Raw genomic sequence first — 21,399 nt, 5'->3', positions numbered from 1 at the left:
CCATTTTGTCCTCAAAGAATTATGGTGATTTCTACTCATTCCCATGGTAAAATCTTTTAGGATGGTTTTCACAGTAAATAGTTTTTTTTCCTTTTTGGGGTTAGCTGAGATTAGCCTGATAATGTTATGGCTTTTACTTATTACAGAGTTTGAGATCTTTTGTTATGATTCTGTACTGGATAAGGTAAAACAATACATTCAAGTGAATAAACACATAAAACGTGTGCTGAAAATTTCACCTCCACCAAAACTCAGCCTTAGAAATGCAGCGTCTTCTGATTTCCTTATTAAATAGTTTGCTTTGTACTTCTCCATCACCAGGTGGAGAAAGTTTCAGGGCAGCTGTTACAAAGTAATCTGTTTCTTTTCTTTGAAAAAAACCCCACACTTTTATAAAAGGAAACATTTTATTTATTTTCAAAACTATCTTGATAAAACATCGAGAGTTACATCATAAGCAATACAAACCAACACAGACAGAAACAGACATGCTCGACTACAAGAAGCTCCACCCAATTGATGTCCTTGCCCAAGTGCAAGAGCTTTTCATCCAACAGATGTCTGTTAACAAAGAGGGAGGAGACAGTATAATACCCTTCTTCCCTTCAGCCCTCCAGTGCCCCTGAAAATTTGTTCTGGAGTGCCTTCCAGTCCTTCAGAAGAGATTTTCCAGGGGCAGGCAGGGGAAGGGGAAAATTGAGGGGAGGGGAAGTCTTCCTCTTCTGCTCCATTAGCAAATGCCTTCCACTGGGGCAATAGCACTAGGGGGATCGATTGGATTAAGACCAGTTAGCTGGTGTTCTGTCTTGTTATAAGGATGTTTTGACAGCTGATGGTTGCCTATTCCTTTGTCAGGGAGGTTGCTGGTTAATAGTCCGGAACCACCAGTGAATGTCTTTTTATGGAAGCTAAATTATTAGAAGATGGCTCTTAATATAGAGATTTCTCTGAAATGTTATTTATTTTAACAAGGTTTCTATACCGCTTAGTAGTAATAATAAAAAAACCCTTGAGTGATTTACATAAAAGAATATAAAATATTCATAAGAAAATATCAATAAAATCAATAGACTAAAAACAAGTAGACAAGCAAACAGGTTTTGAACAGGAAAGCTATCAGAGTTTAGAAAATGGCACAACCCTCCTCTCTCCACCCCACCCACCCCCTCAGGCTAAGGTGAGGGTGCTACTGTAAGGCTTTTATATATGGAACTATGTAAATTGTTTTACATGAATTTTTTGAAATTGCTGGTATATGTGGAATTGTTTTGTTCTATATATGAAATTTCTGAAATTGATTGTTGATGCTTTTATTTTTAAATTGTGTTGAGATATTTATAAGAAGGGATCCATAAATTGATCCCTTCTTATCAAAGTGTGTGGGTGTAAGAGACAGCAGTTTGGGAATGGGATTGGGTGCTCTTGTCTGTTGTTTCATGGATCTGGTGCCTGTCAGGATTATATATCCTACTTGCCTCCACCTATGCTCTAATTGTAGATATGCATGTAAACCAAATGTTACAAAACAACAGCAACACCAAACGTTTCCAGTGAATTCATGTCCAAAAGAAACTGCATCTAGGTAGAGATGCGCCTGGAACTTCCCACTGTCCAGGAAGTTGGGAATGTATAGCAATCTTGCAAAGACTATACAAAGTCCTAGCTTCCATTTTTAGGATGCCTAGAGTGTTCTGGCCTAGATTTCCCTCCCTGCCAACTCTTCAAACCCAACAGAAAAATGAACTGCAAATTAATTCTGATGTGGATATAATTCCCCCCACCATACACACAGTCCTTTTGGTTCTTTCTTTTTCTTTACTTTTTGTACAACATCCCTATTTAAATCATTTTTTTGGTCCATCCACAGAATGCTTCTCTTGGTCCATTTATACATGGAATGGAAACCCATATATGCAATAAGTGTACATAATAGGTATGTCGCTTTTAACAAACATTTTTTACTCCTTCTTCCAAATGTGAGCAATCACACTAGTAACTAGATGTACTGAAATATTCTTTGTAATGAAGTCCCTCAAAGCATCCTTCACATCTTTGTTCCTTAGACTGTATATTAATGGGTTCATTAAAGGGATCACCAGTGTGTAGAACAGAGCAAGAATTTTGTCAGTATCCAAGGAGTAGCTAGAAGTGGGTCGCAAATACATGAAGAGAATTGTCCCATGGTATATTGTGACACCCGTAAAATGGGAAGCACAGGTGGAAAAGGCTTTGTGCCTCCCATGGGCTGAGCGGATTCTCAGGATGGTGGCAAGGATGTACAGGTAGGAGATGACAACAGTCAGAATGGTGATCATTTCAATGACTCCAACAAGGCTGAATAAAAGAATTTCACTGAGACTTGTATCGGAACAGGAGATGGACAGCAATGGCGTGATGTCACAGTAGAAATGATTGATCACATTAGACCCACAGAAGGACAGTCTAAATGTGAAGACCATGTGAACAAGAGAATGGAAAAGCCCAAGTACATATGACCCAACCACTAGAGGGATACAGACTCTGGGAGACATAAGAACTTGATACAACAGTGGGTTGCAGATAGCCACGTATCGATCATACGCCATCACAGCCAGGAGACAGCACTCTGTGGTACCCAATGCTATGAAAAAGTACATTTGTGTTGCACATCCAGCCAATGAAATTGATTTTTTATCTGCAATAGAGTTGGCCAACATTTGGGGGGCAACTACTGAGGAATAGCAGATATCCAAGAAAGATAAGTTACTGAGGAAGAAATACATTGGGGTGTGGAGCTGGGAACTGGCCCTGATTAACATGATCATTGCAAGGTTCCCCACCAAGCTGGTGATGTAGATGAGGAGGAATACAAAAAAGAGAATGAGCTGTAGCTTCGGGTTGTCTGTTAATCCCACAAAAATGAACTCAGCAATCGCCACTGTTTGATTTCCTTCCAACATTTCATCCAAAGTACATAAACCTGCATAGAACAAATTTCTTTAGGGAAAGAAACTTAAGATTTTATTTTCCTGGATGACATTAAAGATTAGGATCACTTCCAGACAACTTTTTTTAAAAAAATCATCCTGATTTGATTTCACAAAGTTTACAAGGAGGTTATATGATGGCCACAGTATATTGAACATTCATTCTGATTTGGTTGCATGGATGCAACATCATTTCAAGCAATTGCTATCCTACTGTCCCATCAACTATGCTTACTGCAAAGAGCCCCCCCCCCTTTTTAATGTAGGTCTGTTGTGCAAGAGCACCAAATCCACTTTAATTGCACTAAATTTGCTGGGATCCCACCCACAAAATAATGACAGTCTGGAATTGGCCTACCTTGTCTTATTTCCGGGATAAGTTCTGTGTATTAAACAACCAGAATACCTTTTCTGCAAAAAAAAAAAAAAATCCTTAGCTTTTTGGAAGGACATAATTTATTTATTTATTTAGTCATGTTCCCCTTGCTTTTAAGTAATCTGCATATCAGTTCCATCCTCAGATGATTGCTTTTATATGTGGAAACATTAATCTTAAACCTCTTTGTAAACATCAATATAATATTAAAATATTTGCAGTTCTAGCTCTTGGAATATAAACTCCTGCTGATTTAATGTCCTTTTCCATGGAACATCAGTCTTTGATGGAGTTTGATTTCAAAGGACAATGCATATCCATGTTGATATATGTGAAAAAATGCAGATATTTAGGGGCACAGGAAGCTGCCTTATACCAGATCAGACCATTGGTCTATCTAGTTCAGTATCATCAACACTGGCTGGCAGTGGTTCTCCAGGATTTTTGACAGGAGACTTTTACCTCCCCACCTGAAGACCCCAGGGATTGAACCTGAGATCTTTTGCATGCAAAGCTTGCACTCTGCTATAGATGTTGCTTTTCATTCTAAAGCAATGATGGGGAACTGGTGGCTCTCTACTCTTCAAGTCCCATCAGCCCCCACCAGTAGGGTTGAAATGATGAAAATTGTAGTCCAACAGAATTTGGAGGGCCATAGGTTCCCCCGCCCCAAGTCTAAAGCAAGGCACATACATTTATTTCTGGTCAGAATCTCTTGTACAGAGTTCTACAGTTCGATGACATCTGTAGAAAACCAGGACTCTCTTGAGCCCGTATGCATGCCTGGCCCTTTCCCTAAATAAAAACAATGAAAATACTGGGCAGAGGGAAGTATAGGAACCTATGTGGATGTTTTAAAACCAGAATCAAACAGCAGGATCACTCACACTCTACTGATTCAGACCTCTGTCCTAAGTACACAGAACTATTATGAGCCAAGCTACTCCAGTCAAAGTAAGCAAAAAGAGGCCATTCAGAGACCCAAGAACTATTCTGCAAAACAACTCAAGCATTTATTCATTTTTCCTTGTTGAAAACAATGTACTTCAAATACTGCATGCATGTTTCTTACTAATTCATTGTTATAGTCCTTTTCAGTGTGCAAAGTGCTTTCCCATTTTATTTTAATTGAGTTATGTTGAGAAATATTGACTTGCCCAAGGCCTCACAATGAGGTTTATGAATAAACAATGCTTCAAATATGGATTTCCAATATCCAAACCCAATATTCTATCCAGTGTGTATACCAGGAGCTATAGAAACATTGTACCAAAAGAAATAATCCAGAAGATATTATTTTAATCATTCAAACTGATGTTGAGCAGCAAATTATCATCCAACAGTTCCAAAACAGTTCTTATGATCTTGGAGGTGTCAGTTTCAAATTACCTCTCTTTATTATAAGAGACCATTGAAATAGACGACTCTACATGATAAGCCTATTTATCACAGTCAAGCAGCAGGTAAGCCACAATACAAGGCTGGCAGGTCTGTGTTTGACTTGATAGTGATAGGTTTTACAGGTCAATGAAATCCTGCCAACTATGACTCTTTTATTTCCACATTAATATCTTCCCCAACTAGACGTTCACTTTCTCATGGTAACCATCTGTGCATCTCACCTATGGAAGAGACTGCTGAAAGTTCTGTGTAGTTCCTATTTCAGCAAAACAGTTCTACATAGCTTTATTAGCTCTGAAACCAACTGGGACTGAGCCACTGAGGAATTTCAGAGCTCTGTCTTGCAATACCACTCTTAAGGGGGGTGCAAACCCAACATTAATTCTATTTATGACGCTATGATTTGTATCTGTATAATTCTCTGGACTATCATTTCTGCAATTGAAGTGTTAATACAATAAATACTAAAGTTAATGTAGTTTCTTGACTTTTTTTACTAAAATGTTTTTTTAAATTTTTACTGTCTTTTCTAAACTCCCAGTTAATTTTGTGAGAAGCCAAATTGATCAGTATGCTAAAATATGCATTATTTGGATGGAAACATGAACATTTTAAAAGTAAATTATGATGTCACTGATGTTTGTAATTACTTGGTTCAGAATACATATATTTCCATTTTATTGTCTTTGGATATAATGCAAATCAAGAGGCATTTCTCTTCAAAGTTGTTCTCCAACTTGGAATATAAGATGAGATTCTGTGTGTGCACAGTCAACATTCAGAAAGACAGGTGTCCAAAGCCAGGTTGTCTGAAGAAATAGCTGTTTTCTAGGTGCACGTTGTTGTATTGCATCATATACACTGGGTGGAAAGGAAGCATTACACAGTTTCTTAGGCAATTGGCTTCCCTCATGTGTACCCTACACTACAATTTCCAAGTGGCAGTGCAAGAGCACAAATGCACACAAATAAATTATTACAGGTCAATCTAGAATCCAGAATTCTTAGACTGTTATTGTAACTGACAAACTAATAATGATCCGAGGTGAGAGAAGTTTGCTCATCACTTTTTAAAAAGAATTTTCCTAGGCACAAAAGTGTGCAATAGACTCCTTAATGTCTTCATGTTCTTTCTGCATGAGCACTCATCTGGGGTAGGTTCACATCTTTGGTCTACATGCCTGTCTCAAATGGGATTTCAAGGGATCCTTCAACGGAATTTTGAGGTCGGGTTAGGGGAACTGGTGACCATTCCATGTGATCAGAAGTGCCTTTCTTTTTTGTGTCCTCCAATAGGGATTAGAAGATAATGCCATTAAAGGCCTCCTAACGGGTCTTATAATGTGATCCTGTCTAGAATGCTGCCTGTAGAATTCTGAATTGCTCAGGTTGTTGTTGTTAAAACCGAGCAGCGTGGGATTTTTTTTTTAAAAAAAGTTTTAATAAAATCCTGCACTTCTATGCTTTGTCAACAAATATGGAAAACTAAATAATGGCCCACACACTGGAAGGTTTCAATATATATCCCAATTCCCACAAAAGGGGATCCCAGGGAATGCAGTAATTATCGAACTATTGCCTTAATATCCCATGCAAGTAAAGTAATGCTCAAGATTCTACAACAAAGGCTCTTACCATATATGGAGTGAGAAATGCCAGAAGACCAAGCTGGATTTAGAAAGGGAAGAGGCACCAGAGATCATATGGCAAACATACGTTGGATAATGGAACGGACCAAGTATTTCAGAAGAAAATCACCCTATGCTTTATAGATTACAGCAAAGCCTTTGACTGTGTAGATCATGGAAAACTATGGAATGCTTTAAAAGAAATGGGGGTGCCACAGCATCTGATTGTCCTGATGCGCAACCTATACTCTGGACAAGAGGCTACTGTAAGGACAGAATATGGAGAAAACAATTGGTTCCCAATTGGAAAGCATGTGAGACAGGGGTGTATTTTATCACCCTATTTGTTTAATCTGTATGCAGAACATATCATACGGAAAGCGGGATTGGACCAAGATGCAGGAGATATGAAAATTGGAGGGAGAAATATCAATAATTTAAGATATGCAGATGATACCATACTACTAGCAGAAACCAGTAATGATTTGAAACAAATGTGAGCAGAAAATTCTGAGAGGCCATGTACACAGCTCTCATTTAAACATTCACTTAGACATGCAGCTCAAAGGGCCACTCATCGCTATCTCTGATGGTGACTTATTCCATCTATACCTCCTTCTAGGAGGAAATGCTAGGTAAAATACGACTGACACAATAAGTAACTGATTTAGGGGAAAGGCACAAAATGCATTGAGATACAGCACAACAGTGTGTTTGCCAGTGGTTAGAGATGTGGAGTTGGACCAGGGGGCTGGAAGAAGGTTCATTCACATTGGTCTTGGGTATGGAACAGTCCTACAAAGCATAGATTCCCTACTAAGGAGACGTCAAACACACAGACAGTCATACAGAAAGAGACACATAAAGTTTCTTTGACTATTTGGAGGATTTCATTTGGAGGAAGTAAACATCAAGCATTATAGATAGATATAGAGCGAGTTTGCTTTATTACTCATAAAGCTTGCCGCAAACATCGTTGTTGTATTATCCAATACATAATGAGCCTGGCCTGCCTGCCATCTGAGATCTTCACCAGAGGCACCGGAGAACACATCTATTACAACCATGATCCATTGTACTGCAATGCTTAAACATGGTTCTTGGGCTACAATGTTTCAGTTTTGGTGGTATTTTGTTTCACAATGACCTCTTTTCAATCACTCTTTGAAGGGCATATTTAACTTCCTTGTTCCTCAGGATGTAGATCAGGGGGTTCAGCATAGAGATCACCACTGTGTAGAACACGGAGGCCACTTTGTCTTGATCCAGGGTGTATGCAGAGCTGAGTCTTAGATACATGACGAAAATTGTACCCTAGAACAGTGTAACAACCATCATGTGGGAGGTACAGGTGGAAAAGGTTTTGTGTCTGCCCTCTGTGGAGTGTATCTTCAAGACCGTAATCAATATGCAAGTATATGAAATGCCAATGGTCATTGTGGTGGTTACACAGTTTACACTAACCAGAGCAAAGATCACCATCTCATAGATATGGGTATCAGAACAAGAAAGATGGAGAAGTGAGGGAATATCACAAAATAAGTGATTGATTTTATTTGATCCACAAAAGGATAACATAAAAGTGAATGTGGTATGAGTAATTGAATGAAACAGGCCAACTGCATATGAGCAAGCTACCAGCCAGGTACACCTTACCCCAGACATAATAACTGAGTAACGCAGGGGCTTACAAATAGCCACATAACGATCATAGGCCATGCCAGCCAACAGGAGGCACTCAGTAATCCCAAATATGACAAACAGAAACATTTGGACTGCACAGCCTGAAACCCCAATGCTCTTTCTCTGTGACAAAAGATCCACCAACAGAGATCCACAAATGCCAAGTGACTGAGAAAGAAATACATGGGAGTATGAAGCCGTGAGTCACTGCTTATTAGAAAGATCATGCCCAGATTCTCCACTAAGGTGGCAATGTAGACAATAAGGAACAGGACAAAGAGGGGTAACTGCAGCTGTGCTCGGTTTCTGAATCCAAGAAAAATGAATTCAGTGACTGTGGTACAATTTCTCAGGAACATTTCCCCCCCTGTATGAGTTACCTGTGTGGATTTAAAAACAATAATCATATGCTATTAATTTATACTTGAACAGGACCAAATGGCCGTTATCCATATGATTTGCTGTTTTCTCAAATCAGTTCCCTTCATATGAGAAACTTGCCATTTCAGCAGATTATTTTCACATAGATTGTTCAGTGATTTTGTACAGTCCCAGTGTTAAAAATGGTTTAAAAATATGAAATGTGAAAGAGTGAATGGAATGCTGCTGCTCCACCTGTGCTTCAGGTGAAGGGTAATTTTTGCCCCCACTCCTTTTAGGGGAACCTAATGGAGACAACAAGGTGTCTACAGCAGACAGGATACACATCTGTCGATCAGAGGAGGAGGGATGCCGGCGGGCTTAAAAGCCTAAGCCTGTCATTCTTCTCATCAGTGCATTTCCAGAGTGGCAGTCCTCCCAAAGCCCACACTTGTTGTAATTACAGCATGGGAGTAGCCAGTCACTATTGAGGGACTAAGTAGGGATCTTGGGGGGGTACCCTCACAATTGGCCAACAGAGAGCACTGTTCCCCCCTCCCATCTACTTCATGTAATAATTTGGGAAAATATGGTAATTTGGCCAATTTTGGAACAGATGCAGAAGTAGTATGGGGAGGGAGGGAGTCAAACTGAGGTGTCCTTATGCTCAAGGCTCACTTATCCAATCAACATCTCACAGCTAAGTAGCAGGAGGTGCTACAGAAGGGAAGCCACTCTTGGATCCTGTCTGTCTCATGATTCCATCTATGGCCGACCAGCTGCGATGACAGAGGAATATCAGGTGCCTCCTCTACACCCCTTCAAGGTCAACAAGCAAGGGCAGACTGTTCTGGTGCCCAGAATTGTTTGTGCCAGGTGGACAACAGTAGACTGATTCTCCCAACACTCACCTGAAGTTCAGGAACCTGCCCTGAGGGGTATTAGCTTCTTTATTTTCACTGCAGATCTTATTAAATTAATAAACGTGATGCCCGTTTACCCCAATTCATCTCTCATGTCTTCATTCCTAATGGGGAGGCAAAGAGGGAATCTGAAAATTCAAAAATTCTACCAAGAGCAGATTTTAATAATAAAAACTGAAATTCACTTAAGGTGGAAAAACACTTTTAATGGGAGAATGTCATTTTCTTATGGAATCCTGTTTAGGGTATTAAAAGTTTCAATCAGATAATTGTAGTGTGTTAAGGTAATTAATGGCTTAGGTGAGGCTGCATCTTTCAAGTGCTGCCTCTTTCCTCTGCTCCTCTTTCTGTAGCTTCTGATTAATCCTGTAATATCCTCTCCTGCTCTTTTCAACCGTCTGACTCCCTCTACCCTTTCAAATTGTGCCTCAAGACCCTCTTTTTTCCTGAACCACCTTCACTTATCCCCTCCATCAACAGTTCACTTTCTGCTGCCCCTCTCTGCAACCCATTGTCAGTTCCCACCATCCCTGTCTTATCTATCCAGTGCCTCCAAGCATACAATATATATTGCTTCTACTTCCCAGCAAAAACTAGCACATAATTTGGCTGTATATGAATGATTACATGAGTGATAATGAAAATGCTTGTGATTCCTAACTCTTGGCTCCTAATTGCCACCACACCAAAGAAGACTCGTGACACAAATATGGATTAATGTTATATTTATTAAAATATAACACATTAAATCAAATTCAATTCAGCCAATTAATCAAATATAAAATACTTTGGGCAGGTGAGGCTAAACCTAAGTGGGAGGGAATACTCCCACCCATTCTGAAGGCAAGTAATTCTCCTCAGACTGTAACTCCCCAGTCAAGGATGTGGGAGAAATCCTCCCTCCTTGCAATTGGAGTCAGGTATGTGGTTCCAACCTCTGCATCCTGGCCCTGCCGTACAGGCATTCACCATGATGTGCAAGCCGGTCCCATGAGGACACTCCCCAGATCCCCACCAGACATTAAGCCCTGATGGTTCCCTAGGGAGTGCCCTTTACCAGAATGCCTCAACCACCTCAATTTTAACCCCAATATACCTCACCTGCCCGAATTCCATGCCAGCCAAAGCAGAAACACCACACCATACCCAACAGGCCAATTGAATTAAACCCAAGCAGTATAGAGTAGGCAAAACCAAAGGGATTCTGAAATCAGGATCCCTCCCAAAAAATTCCTACTCAGCCCCATTTGGCGATTAGCAGAGCCCATACTGACTAGGGAGGGAGGGTGGGTGCCGCAAGGCAAAAAGGCAAGTGCTAAGGGAGGAACAGCCTTATATATTGCTGCTCGAACCCTTCCCTGATTGGTAAAGAGATCTCACGTGGCTCAATCAAGAAATTTCGAGAACCTTCACGAGTCCTCTAGAGAATTGGGGTGGCGGCAAACACGCCCCCGCAAAGGTGGGAACGCCAATATCATACTTAGAAGTAGTTAGTAGCCAGAGCTTGGAAAAGTTACTTTTTTGAACTACAACTCCCATCAGCCTCAGCCAGCATGGCCACTGGATTGGGCTGATGGGAGTTGTAGTTCAAAAAAGTAACTTTTCCAAGCTCTGTATAGTAACAAACTTACTTGCAAGATGAAGCATCAGCATGTTATACCGTTATACATGATTGTCTGATTTTCAGAGGAGCCTCCCATCGACTATTTATTATATCTTGTGAACTCTGGGACTTACTCCCTTAAGCTTCACATATACTTTTTTAGTGTGATCCTGAAGATAACTTGCCCAGTTTATCTATGTGGACTTAGTCATTTGTTCTAGAATGCTTAGGAGTTATTCATTCATATAGATCTTTTGTCCTTTTGTTGTATGGGCCTTACAGAAATCTGCATAACCCCTGCAGGGTCAGCTGAAGATATTTTGCTGCCTAAGGCATAATAATAATAATAATAATAATAATTTATTTATTTATTTATTTATTTATTATATTTCTATACCGCCCCATAGCAGAAGCTCTCTGGGCGCTTTACAACATAAAAATCAATATACAATATATAATATACAATTCATATTTGGTACAATTAAAAGGAAAAACAATACATCACATTTTAAATAAACATAAGTAAACAATAAATCTCAACAATATACATAACATAATAACAGAATAAATAAAACAAACCGAACATAGCAATTATAACAATATCTACAACGTATTCTCCAATGTTCCATTGTGCTTCTCCCCCCTAACCCCATCTTCCATAACCAATAGCACTATAAATATTTCTTCCATCGTCTTCTTTCTCCAAAACAACCCCAAGACGACGCCAAGAGCGATGATAAGTGCGCACTTAGCGTTGCACTTGGTGCGATGTCGAGGCGCATGCCCAGGTGCTGCCTCTGGCAGCTCTTCCCCTTCATATACCTGGAGCAGAAGACACAAAATGAAGGCAGGGTAGGTAAGTGGCAACAGCTGCAGCAGCACCCAGAGTCCTTCCAAACACACACACACACACACACACACACACACACACACACACACACACACACACACACACACAACAACAACAACAACAACAACAATAATAATAAATAGGCAATCACTTGTGGCTGAGTACGATTGTCTTCCAAGATAAGGTCTTTAAAGGTGGGTCCGTTAGTGACTGTGAAGGCCAATTCTAGATCCACACAGCCTCCCACAGTGAGGACATAGGTTTCCAGATGGAAGACAGTTGCAAAGAGGATTTGCATGACCTGCCTTCCACTTAGCTCATTTGTCCCTTTCACCCTGTAGTTGTGCTTCTTCAAATTCTGTAGCATCTTTGATAATAGCCAACCTCCAGTTGGGACTCTCATTTCTCGATTCTCAGCTTCTCAGTTCTCGATGCTCATGTTACATTTGTTTAGATTAGCTTTAAGAACAACTTTAAACCTCTTGCTGTCCACCAGTATTCCATCCTTAAGTTGGGAGTAAAGTAGCTGCTTTGGAAGATGGTGATGAGGCATTCGAACAACATGGCCAGTCCAGCAAAGTTGATGTTGAAGGATCATTGTTTCCACACTGGTGGTTTTTGCTTCTTCCAAAATGCTAATATTAGGCCATCTATCTTCCCAAGTAATTTGCAGAATTTTCCGGAGGCAGCATTGGTGGAATCTTTCAAGAAGGGAGTCTTGTTTATAAATGGTCCATGTTTCACAGGCGTACAGTAAGGTTGGTAGTACAATGCCTTTGTAAATAAGCATTTTGGTCTCCCTGTAAATAACCTGATCCTCGAACACTCTATGCTTCATTCGGGAGAATGCAGCACTCGCAGGGCTCAGACGATATTGAATTTCAGAAGTCGATGTCAGCTTTTACAGAGAGATGGCTGCCAAGACAGGAAAAGTGATCAACTTTCTCAAGCGTTGCACCATTAAGCTGGACTGATGGTGCTACAGAAGGACTAGTTTGCAGCTGCTGATGAAGCACTTTGGGTTTTTTGATATTAAGTGAGCCCAAGATTTCCATATGCTTCTGCAAAGACATTTAGGATAGTTTGAAGATCTTTCTCTGAATGTGCAGAGACAACATTATCATCGGCATATTGTTCTGTGACAGAGGTAGTAATTACCTTACTTTTTGCTTTCAGCCTACTTAGATTAAAAAACCTTTCCATCTGTTTGATATATGATTTCTACACCAGTAGGAAGTTTCCCCTCTATAAGGTGTAGAATCATAGTAATAAAGATAGCGAATAAGGTTGGAGCAATGAGGCATTTCTATTTTACGCCTGATCCGGCTCTGAATGGATCGCTCTGACAAGCCATTGTTATGCAAAATTGTTGCTGTCATGTTGTCATGAAGGAGTCACAAAATATTCACAAATTTATCAGGGCATCCAGTTTTCAGAAGGATGGTCCAGAGAGCAGTTCGATTCACAGTCTCAAAGGCCTTAGTCAGATCAATAAACATCATATATAAAGGTCGATTCTGCTCCCGGCATTTTTCTTGAAGCTGTTGTGCAGTGAAGATCATGTCCACTGTCCCCCTGGAAGGGCGGAAACTATTTTGGAATACCGGGAGGATATATTCTGAAATAGGTAGGAGGTGATTTGCAAGGATCCTTGCATGGATTTTACCTGCAGTAGCAAGAAGAGAGATGCCCCGATAGTTCCCACAATCTGTTCTATCACCCTTCTTAAAAAGAGTGATAATTATGGCAATCCCAAAAGTCTTCCGGGATCTCCTCCCTCATCCAGATCTTTTTGATGAGCTTATGAAGTATTGTATAAATTCAGGCCCACCTTTCCTTCAGCAGGAATCCCTTCAGGTCCACTAGCTTTGTTATTCTTCATTTGATTAATAGTTTTACTGACTTCATCCAAATTAGGGGATACTGCAAGCTCGTCTCTAGCTTGTTGTGGAATTTGCAAGAAGACCTCACCAGTCACAATAGAGTTACAATTAAGGAGGTTGTGGTAATGCTCTTTTCAGCACAGTGCAATAGACTCTTTATCCTTAAGAAGTTTGGTACCATCCATTGAATGAAAGGGATTTGTACCATGATTTGTTGGTCCATAGGCATTAAAAAAGCCCTGTGCATCGTGCAGCTGCAAAATGCTGGATTTCTTGAGCTTTCTTTATCTACCAGCCATTCTTAAGTTCTCTAGTTCTTCTTTGGACCTCAGCCATTGCACTGGCATAGATTTTTTTCTTAGCAACACAGTTAATGTCTTTCTGCCATATCTGGAAGGCTTTCCTTTTCTTGCTGATGTTATGTTCAATTTCACTATCATTCTCATCAAACCAACCCTGATGTTTCTTAGTTTGGTATCTAATAGTTTGTTCACATGCTGCAATAATGGAAGTCTTCAGTTAAATCCAGTGTTCCTCGATGTTTTCAGGGAGCTCCGTAGGTAGATATTTCTTGAAAGTTGTTTGAAGGGAGCTCACTTAATAGTTCTGCACATTTAGTCAGAAGCAGACTTCCATTCAGGTTGCTATTCCCAGATCCTTCTGTCCCAATGGTTTCTGGCCATAAATCAAAACCATGCCCAGCTCCTGTATTAAAATCGCCCAGGAGGATGATTTTATCCTCGTTAGATATCTCTGCTAAGATGGTGTCCAGCTGGGTATAACATTTTTCCTTGATGTCTTCATCAGCATCTAATGTTGGCACATAAGCACTTACAGTAGTTGACAAGCCGTCACCTTGTAGTGGTGAGTGGACTTGTGTGTTCCAATGAACCCTATGAGCGATGCCATCGGGAATCATGTATTCCCAGCAGGGTCACCCATGGCAGTAAGGTCAAGGGAGAGGAACGAGACAAAGAATGATCCAAGAAGATCCAAGACCCAGTGCCTGCAGGAAGAGGAGAACATCGCCGCCCAGGGAAGGAGAGCCTGCTGCTGCTGCTGCTGTTGGATCACCACCTCCACCACCTTTCCCTGTGGGACTTCTGCCTGGCAGATGTGCATCTTGCAGGACCAGGCCCCAGGTACCCAGCCAGCTGTGACTGATTTCCACCACCTGTTCCTCTTTGGAGGGAAACATAAGCTGGCTGGCTGAGGTGGCCTGGGGTTTTTTTTGTGTGCTGGTTGTGGGTCATCTTTTTTTTTCTACTTTTTTTTCTTTTCTTTTTTCTTTTGGGGGGGTTGTTTTAAGGTTGGGTGCCTGCCTGAGTGGTGGAAGCCTACATCGGGGCATGTGTCAATCACAGGGGAGTGATGGGGGAAGGGTGGGAGGCCAATGTATACCGAGGCTGGGCGGCAGATGCTGGTGGAAAGCTAGGGGCAGGTCACGTCAGGTAAGAGGAACTAGGGAGAGATGCATAATATCTGTCCCCTGTTCCGGGCCTGTCCAGAGCCAACAGACAGCTGGGGGATGCTTGACTCCATACTCTGGCCTTTGACTGCTGCTGTGCAATGCCAGGTCTGTTGCCCAAAAAACATCCCTCATCCATGATATGATATTGGATGAGGGCGCGGACATGGCATGTATTACGGAAACCTGGCTGGATGAGGCTGCTGCTCCTATCCTTGCAGCCATGTGTCCAGCTGGGTTCTCGTATGCACAGCAGCCGAGGGTCGGGAGTCGGGGAGGGGGAGTGGCGGTTATTTACCGAAGGTCCCTGGTTCTCACCAGACCTCCTCTCTGTGAGACCAAGGTGGCAGACTGCATGTACTGGAGGTTGGGCCCAAAGGGCAGTCTAGGGATTCTGCTCATGTACCGTCCACCCCGCTGCACGACGGACTCCCTGGCCGAGGTGCTGGAGGTGGTCTCAGCTGTGCGTGTACAGTCCCCAAGCCTGCTGGTATTGGGGGACTTCAATGTACATTCAGAGGCCATCCTTACTGGGGCGCCTCGGGACTTCATGGAAACCATGGCTTCCTGGGAGCTGCAACTTATTACAATGGGGCCCACCCATGTAGCCAGTCATGCACTTGACCTTGTGTTTGTCTCGGGAGAGGAGGGGAGTGATCTGAAAATTGGGGGTACATCCATCACCCCCTTGTCATGGTCAGACCACTACTTGGTGAGGATGGACTTTTCAGTGCCACAAACCCTCCGTGGGGGTGGAGGACCTATTAAGATGGTCCACCCCAGGCGTCTGATGGATCCTGATGGATTCCTGAATGCGCTTGGGGACTCTTTGGAGCATGCACACAGCCACTCGGCTGAGACCCTGGTGGAGGGGTGGAATGCCGGAATCGCCGGGGCATTAGACCGGGTGGCTCCGAAATGCCGTCTCCCCTGAATAGAGCTCAGACGGCACCGTGGTTCACCCCATGGTTGCGAATTCTGAGGCAGGAGGTGAGACGGCTAGAGCGCCGGTGGCGGAAATCTCGCTCTGACGACGATCGGACACATGTTAGAGCGGCTGCGGCAGCCTATCATGTGGCAATAAGGGCAGCAAAAAAAGATTTTTATGCTGCCTCTATTGCATCTGCAGAGTGCTGTTCCAGGAGACTGTTCCAAGTGGTCTGGAGCCTGGTGGGTCCAGTTGCGCCAGAACCAATGGAACATGCTAAGGCCTCCTGTGACGAGTTTGCTAAACACTTTGCGGAGAAAATTGATCATATTAAGAGTGCTATTCCATGCGCTGTGGACACAGTGAGCGAGCCAGAGGTGACCAGTGGTGCTCTGGTGGTGTGGGATCGGTTCCAGCTTCTTCCATCTGATGAAGTGGACAAGGTGCTTTCAACCTTAAAGCCAACCACTTGCTTACTCGATCCTTGCCCATTGTGGCTCATTATGAGCTGCAAAGATAGACTGGGTGAGGGGATCAAGATGGTGGTAAATACATCTCTTGAAGAGGGAGTAATGCCATCAGCGCTCAAGGAGGCAGTAATAAAACCAATCTTAAAGAAGCCCTCCTTGGATCCCCAAGATCTGAACAACTTTCGCCCAGTCTCAAATTTGCCATTCTTAGGCAAGGCGGTTGAGCGGGTGGTGGCAAAGCAGTTGCAAGCGCACTTGGAGGAAGCGGATTATCTGGATCCATTTCAATTGGGCTTCAGGCCTGGACATGGGACTGAAACAGCCTTGGTCGCCTTGGTAGATGATATGAGGAGGGCGTGGGATAGGGGTGAATGCACCTTCCTTGTCCTCCTTGATCTCTCAGCGGCTTTCGATACCGTTGACCACGTTATCCTCCTAGACCACCTGAAGAGGTTAGGCATGGGGGGCACTGTATTGCAGTGGTTCCATTCCTTCCTCTCTGGTAGGTACCAAAAAGTGGCATTGGAGGATGAGGTCTCGGATCCTTGGCCTCTCACTTGTGGGGTGCCACAGGGTTCCATCCTCTCCCCGATGCTGTTCAACATCTATATAAAGCCGCTGGAGCAATCATCAGGACATTTGGGCTGCAATGTCATCAGTATGCGGATGACATGCAGCTCTATCCCTCATTTAAATCTTCACTGAGGTTGGCTTTAGAAACCCTGTCCAAGTGCCTGGAGTCGGTGAGTGGCTGGATGGGAAGGAATAAGCTGAAGCTGAACCCTGACAAAACTGAGGTACTGTTTGTGAGAGACAAGGGAAGGCTGGGGGATGTGGACCTGGTGCTCAATGGGTTACGATTGCCCCTGAAAGACCAGGTCCGCAGCCTGGGGGTCATTCTTGACTCCCAGCTGTCCATGGAGGCTCAAGTCTCAGCTGTGAGCTGGGCGGCACTGTATCAACTCCATCTGATACGGAGGCTGCACCCCTACCTTCCCAACCATCTGCTCCCACCGGTAGTACATGCCCTGGTCACCTCTCGCCTAGACTACTGTAATGCGCTCTATGTGGGGTTACCCTTGAAAATGGTCCGGAAGCTGCAACTGGTACAGAATGCGGCGGCTCGTCTGATTAAAGGCAGCCGCCAGCAAGATCACATCACTCCAGTGCTGAAGGAGTTGCACCGGCTACCGGTTGTTTACCGGGCCCAATTCAAGGTGTTGGTTTTGACCTTTAAAACCCTACACGGTTTTAGCCCAGTCTATCTGAAGGAGCGCCTCCAGCATCGTCAGGGATGCCGCTCAACAAGATCAGCCTCAGAAGACCTTCTCTCGATCCCACCGGTTAAAACAGCTAGACTGGTGAGGACTAGAGAGAGGGCTTTTTCAATAGTGGCCCCCACCCTGTGGAACTCTCTCCCAAATGATCTCCGCCATGCCCCTTCTATGATGAGCTTCCGCCGGGCCTTGAAGACCTGGCTCTTCAGGCAGGCTTTTGGGGTGGGTTAGGTTTTTACTGTTATGGTTTTAAATTTTAACGTTTTAATGTATTGTTTTTTTATCTTGTACGTCGCCCAGAGTGGCTGGACAACCAGCCAGATGGGCGACTAATAAATTTCATAAATAAAATAAAGTAAAATAAAATAAGAATGTCCTCAATGGTAGAACAGGCAGAGGATAACAATGTGTATGTTACAACAGCTATTATTATTATTATTATTATTATTATTATTATTATTATTATTATTATTATTATTATTATTATTATTTTAAATTGTATTTGTTTTAATGTTTTTAGTTACTGTAAACCGCCCAGAGAGCTTTGGCTATGGGGCGGTATACAAGTATAATAAAATAATAAATAAATAAATAAATTGTTGTTGTTGTTGTTGTTGTTAAGAACAACAACAACAACAACAATACACCCTTCATGCAAATGAAGTTACCAGATGCACCACGATGGGGAGGGAGTTCCACAGCTTAGGGGTTGCAACAGAGAATGCCCTCTCCCTGGCCACCATCACCCAAACTTCCAAGCAAGAGCACACCCCCATCCTCATTCTATATACAGAAGCTAGCCAGACTGGCAGCTGAATCTTCCTTCAGTATTACCAATGGGTCAACATTGTCTGCAGGTTAACTTAGGAAGTGCTGGACAGGACACATGAAGAGCATAGCTCTGCCCTCCAACACTTTGCTACCATTTGTTCCTTTCTCTGCCTGGTGCCTGCTCGCTACCCACTCAAACAAAAGCTGTAATGAAGCAGCAATAGGATCAGCACACATCACAAAAGCAGAACAATGCATGCCTCCTGAAATGTGCCTGCCTTTCCTATGAGTGTTTTCCATGATACAATTGGAGAGAGTGACCAAGTGGGGGAGCCAATCAGCCCAGGGAGTGTGCCAGGAGGAATGCCCTCTCTTATCATCTGCCACCTGAGGTGGCAGTCTCACTCTAATGGTAGGGTGACACCTGAACCTTCATCTACCTGGTTTCCAAAGCACCCTTTTCTCTGTCAAACAGAGAAAGACCTCCAATTGCATTATCTGTTAAGGGCGTAATTGTTGTCACCATTAGGAAGGCCAGCTCCTAAAGCTAAATAAAGGACAGCTGTGAATAAGAATTGTTTCCATAAACTAATAAGGCTTAGTGCCAGAGGAATTATCTCTTTGTAAACATTTTCTCTATAAAAACCACTAGAGTATTAATAGATCATCATAATTAATGTATGTATCTATCTGGAACCTGTTTTTATAATAGGTAGATCACAGGGAATTCACCAACTGAAAGCCATGATAAACCATGATAAATTCACTAATAGGCAAAAAACCTTGCGGTTTAAGAACGTACCTATAGCCAACAGATATTTCTATCAAACTTTAAAAACCAGGGAAATTGGACAGCAATAGCGAATGCACCAGGAAAGAAGGAGAGCTGACCTCCTCTCTGAGATATTGGACTGCCCTACAAATTTGTAAAAATGCAAACATAATTTGGGTTGGTCTTTCACAATCTAATCCACTTCCTGTGTAGTTTGGAAAAAATTGGTAACATGTGCCTCTGAGCGTATGGTGAGTGGTGGCAACACCTGCCATCTCCAAAGATGGAGAATTACATATTTGTATGTTTGTTGGTGTTCTTACTTCGCTTATTTTCTGTGTTAATACTGTTTCTACAGAGAATCTAACCTAGAAAATTAATTATATTTATCTCATTATTCATCCTAGAAATCTGTGTCAAATTTATTTTTATTAATTTCAAAACCTTTTTATTGGTCAATACCACTAATAGGGCCCTCACTTTTGACCTCAGGACTTGGGGCAGTTGGTATAGGGAGACATGTTCCATCAATAACCATATTGTGCTGAAAGTTACCCACCAGTGGAAAGTGCTACGGGGTGATGCTGAATCTGAGGACCGCAGCTATATGATAGACATTTGTCATTCACGTGAATGAGAGACACTGCTTACAAGTGCCTGTACGCTAATGCTAGGAGCCTGCGAACCAAGATGGGAGAACTGGAGTGCTTGGTCTTAGAGGAGAGCATGGATATAGTGAGCATAACGGAGACCTGGTGGAATGGAGAAAAACAGTGGGATACGGTTATCCCTGGATATAAACTATATCGGAAGGACAGGGAAGGACGTATTGGTGGCGGAGTCGCTCTATACGTGAAAGAAGGCATTGAATCCAGCAAGCTCGAAACCCCAAAAGAGGCAGACTCCTCCACAGAATTGTTGTGGGTGGTGATACCATGCCCCAGGAGGGACTTAATACTGGGAACGATCTATCGTCCCCCTGATCAAAATGCTCAGGGAGACCTTGAGATGAGATATGAAATTGAGGAAGCATCCAAACTAGGAAATGTGGTAGTAATGGGTGACTTCAACTACCCGGACATAGACTGGCTGCATATGTGTTCCAGTCATGACAAAGAAGCAAAGTTTCTAGATATTCTAAATGACTATTCCCTAGACCAGTTGGTCATGGAACCGACCAGAGGGACGGCAACCCTGGACTTAATCCTCAGTGGGGACCGGGACCTGGTGCAAGATGTAAGTGTTGTTGAACCGATTGGGAGCAGTGACCACAGTGCTATTAAATTAAATATACATGTAACTGGCCAATTGCCAAGAAAATCCAACACGGTCACATTTGACTTCAAAAGAGGAAACTTCACAAAAATGAGGGGATTGGTAAAAAGAAAGCTGAAAAACAAAGTCCAGAGGGTCACATCACTCGAAAATGCTTGGAAGTTGTTTAAAAACACTATATTAGAAGCTCAACTGGAGTGCATACCGCAGATCAGAAAAGGTACCGCCAGGGCCAAGAAGATGCCAGCATGGTTAACGAGCAAAGTCAAGGAAGCTCTTAGAGGCAAAAAGTCTTCCTTCAAAAAATGGAAGTCTTGTCCAAATGAAGAAAATAAAAAAGAACACAAACTCTGGCAAAAGAAATGCAAGAAGACAATAAGGGATGCTAAAAAAGAATTTGAGGAGCACATTGCTAAGAACATAAAAACCAACAACAAAAAATTCTATAAATACATTCAAAGCAGGAGACCATCTAGGGAGACAATTGGACCCTTGGATGATAAGGGAGTCAAAGGTGTACTAAAGAACGATAAGGAGATTGCAGAGAAGCTAAATGAATTCTTTGCATCTGTCTTCACAGTGGAAGATATAGGGCAGATCCCTGAACCTGAACTATGGCATCCACCCGAGAGTTCTCAAAGAACTCAAATGTGAAATTGCTGATCTGCTAACTAAAATATGTAACTTGTCCCTTGGGTCCTCCTCCGTGCCTGAGGATTGGAAAGTGGCAAATGTAACGCCAATCTTCAAAAAGGGATCCAGAGG

General features: G+C 42.5%; 1 protein-coding gene and 1 pseudogene across 1 annotated transcript; both read right to left on the bottom strand.

Annotated features, from left to right (window-relative positions):
• Nucleotides 1-385: 385 nt before the first annotated feature.
• On the bottom strand, nucleotides 386-2,939 carry LOC133376802 (olfactory receptor 5AR1-like; the record flags this gene model as incomplete). Its single annotated transcript, XM_061609591.1, has 2 exons — nucleotides 2,034-2,939; nucleotides 386-394 (listed from the first exon to the last, which is right to left on the bottom strand). Coding segments are annotated over exons 1-2 (915 nt in total), but the record flags the coding sequence as incomplete, so codon positions are not given.
• A 4,569-nt stretch (nucleotides 2,940-7,508) lies between these two features.
• On the bottom strand, nucleotides 7,509-8,413 carry LOC133376803 (olfactory receptor 5AP2-like; annotated as a pseudogene).
• Between the last annotated feature and the right edge of the window lie 12,986 nt (nucleotides 8,414-21,399).

This window comes from Rhineura floridana, chromosome 2 (genome assembly GCF_030035675.1).
Source record: "Rhineura floridana isolate rRhiFlo1 chromosome 2, rRhiFlo1.hap2, whole genome shotgun sequence".
In the NCBI taxonomy this organism is placed as follows: Eukaryota; Metazoa; Chordata; class Lepidosauria; order Squamata; family Rhineuridae; genus Rhineura; species Rhineura floridana.
The sequence above is the reverse complement of the archived record's forward strand: the minus strand, read 5'-3'. Positions and strand labels throughout refer to the sequence as shown.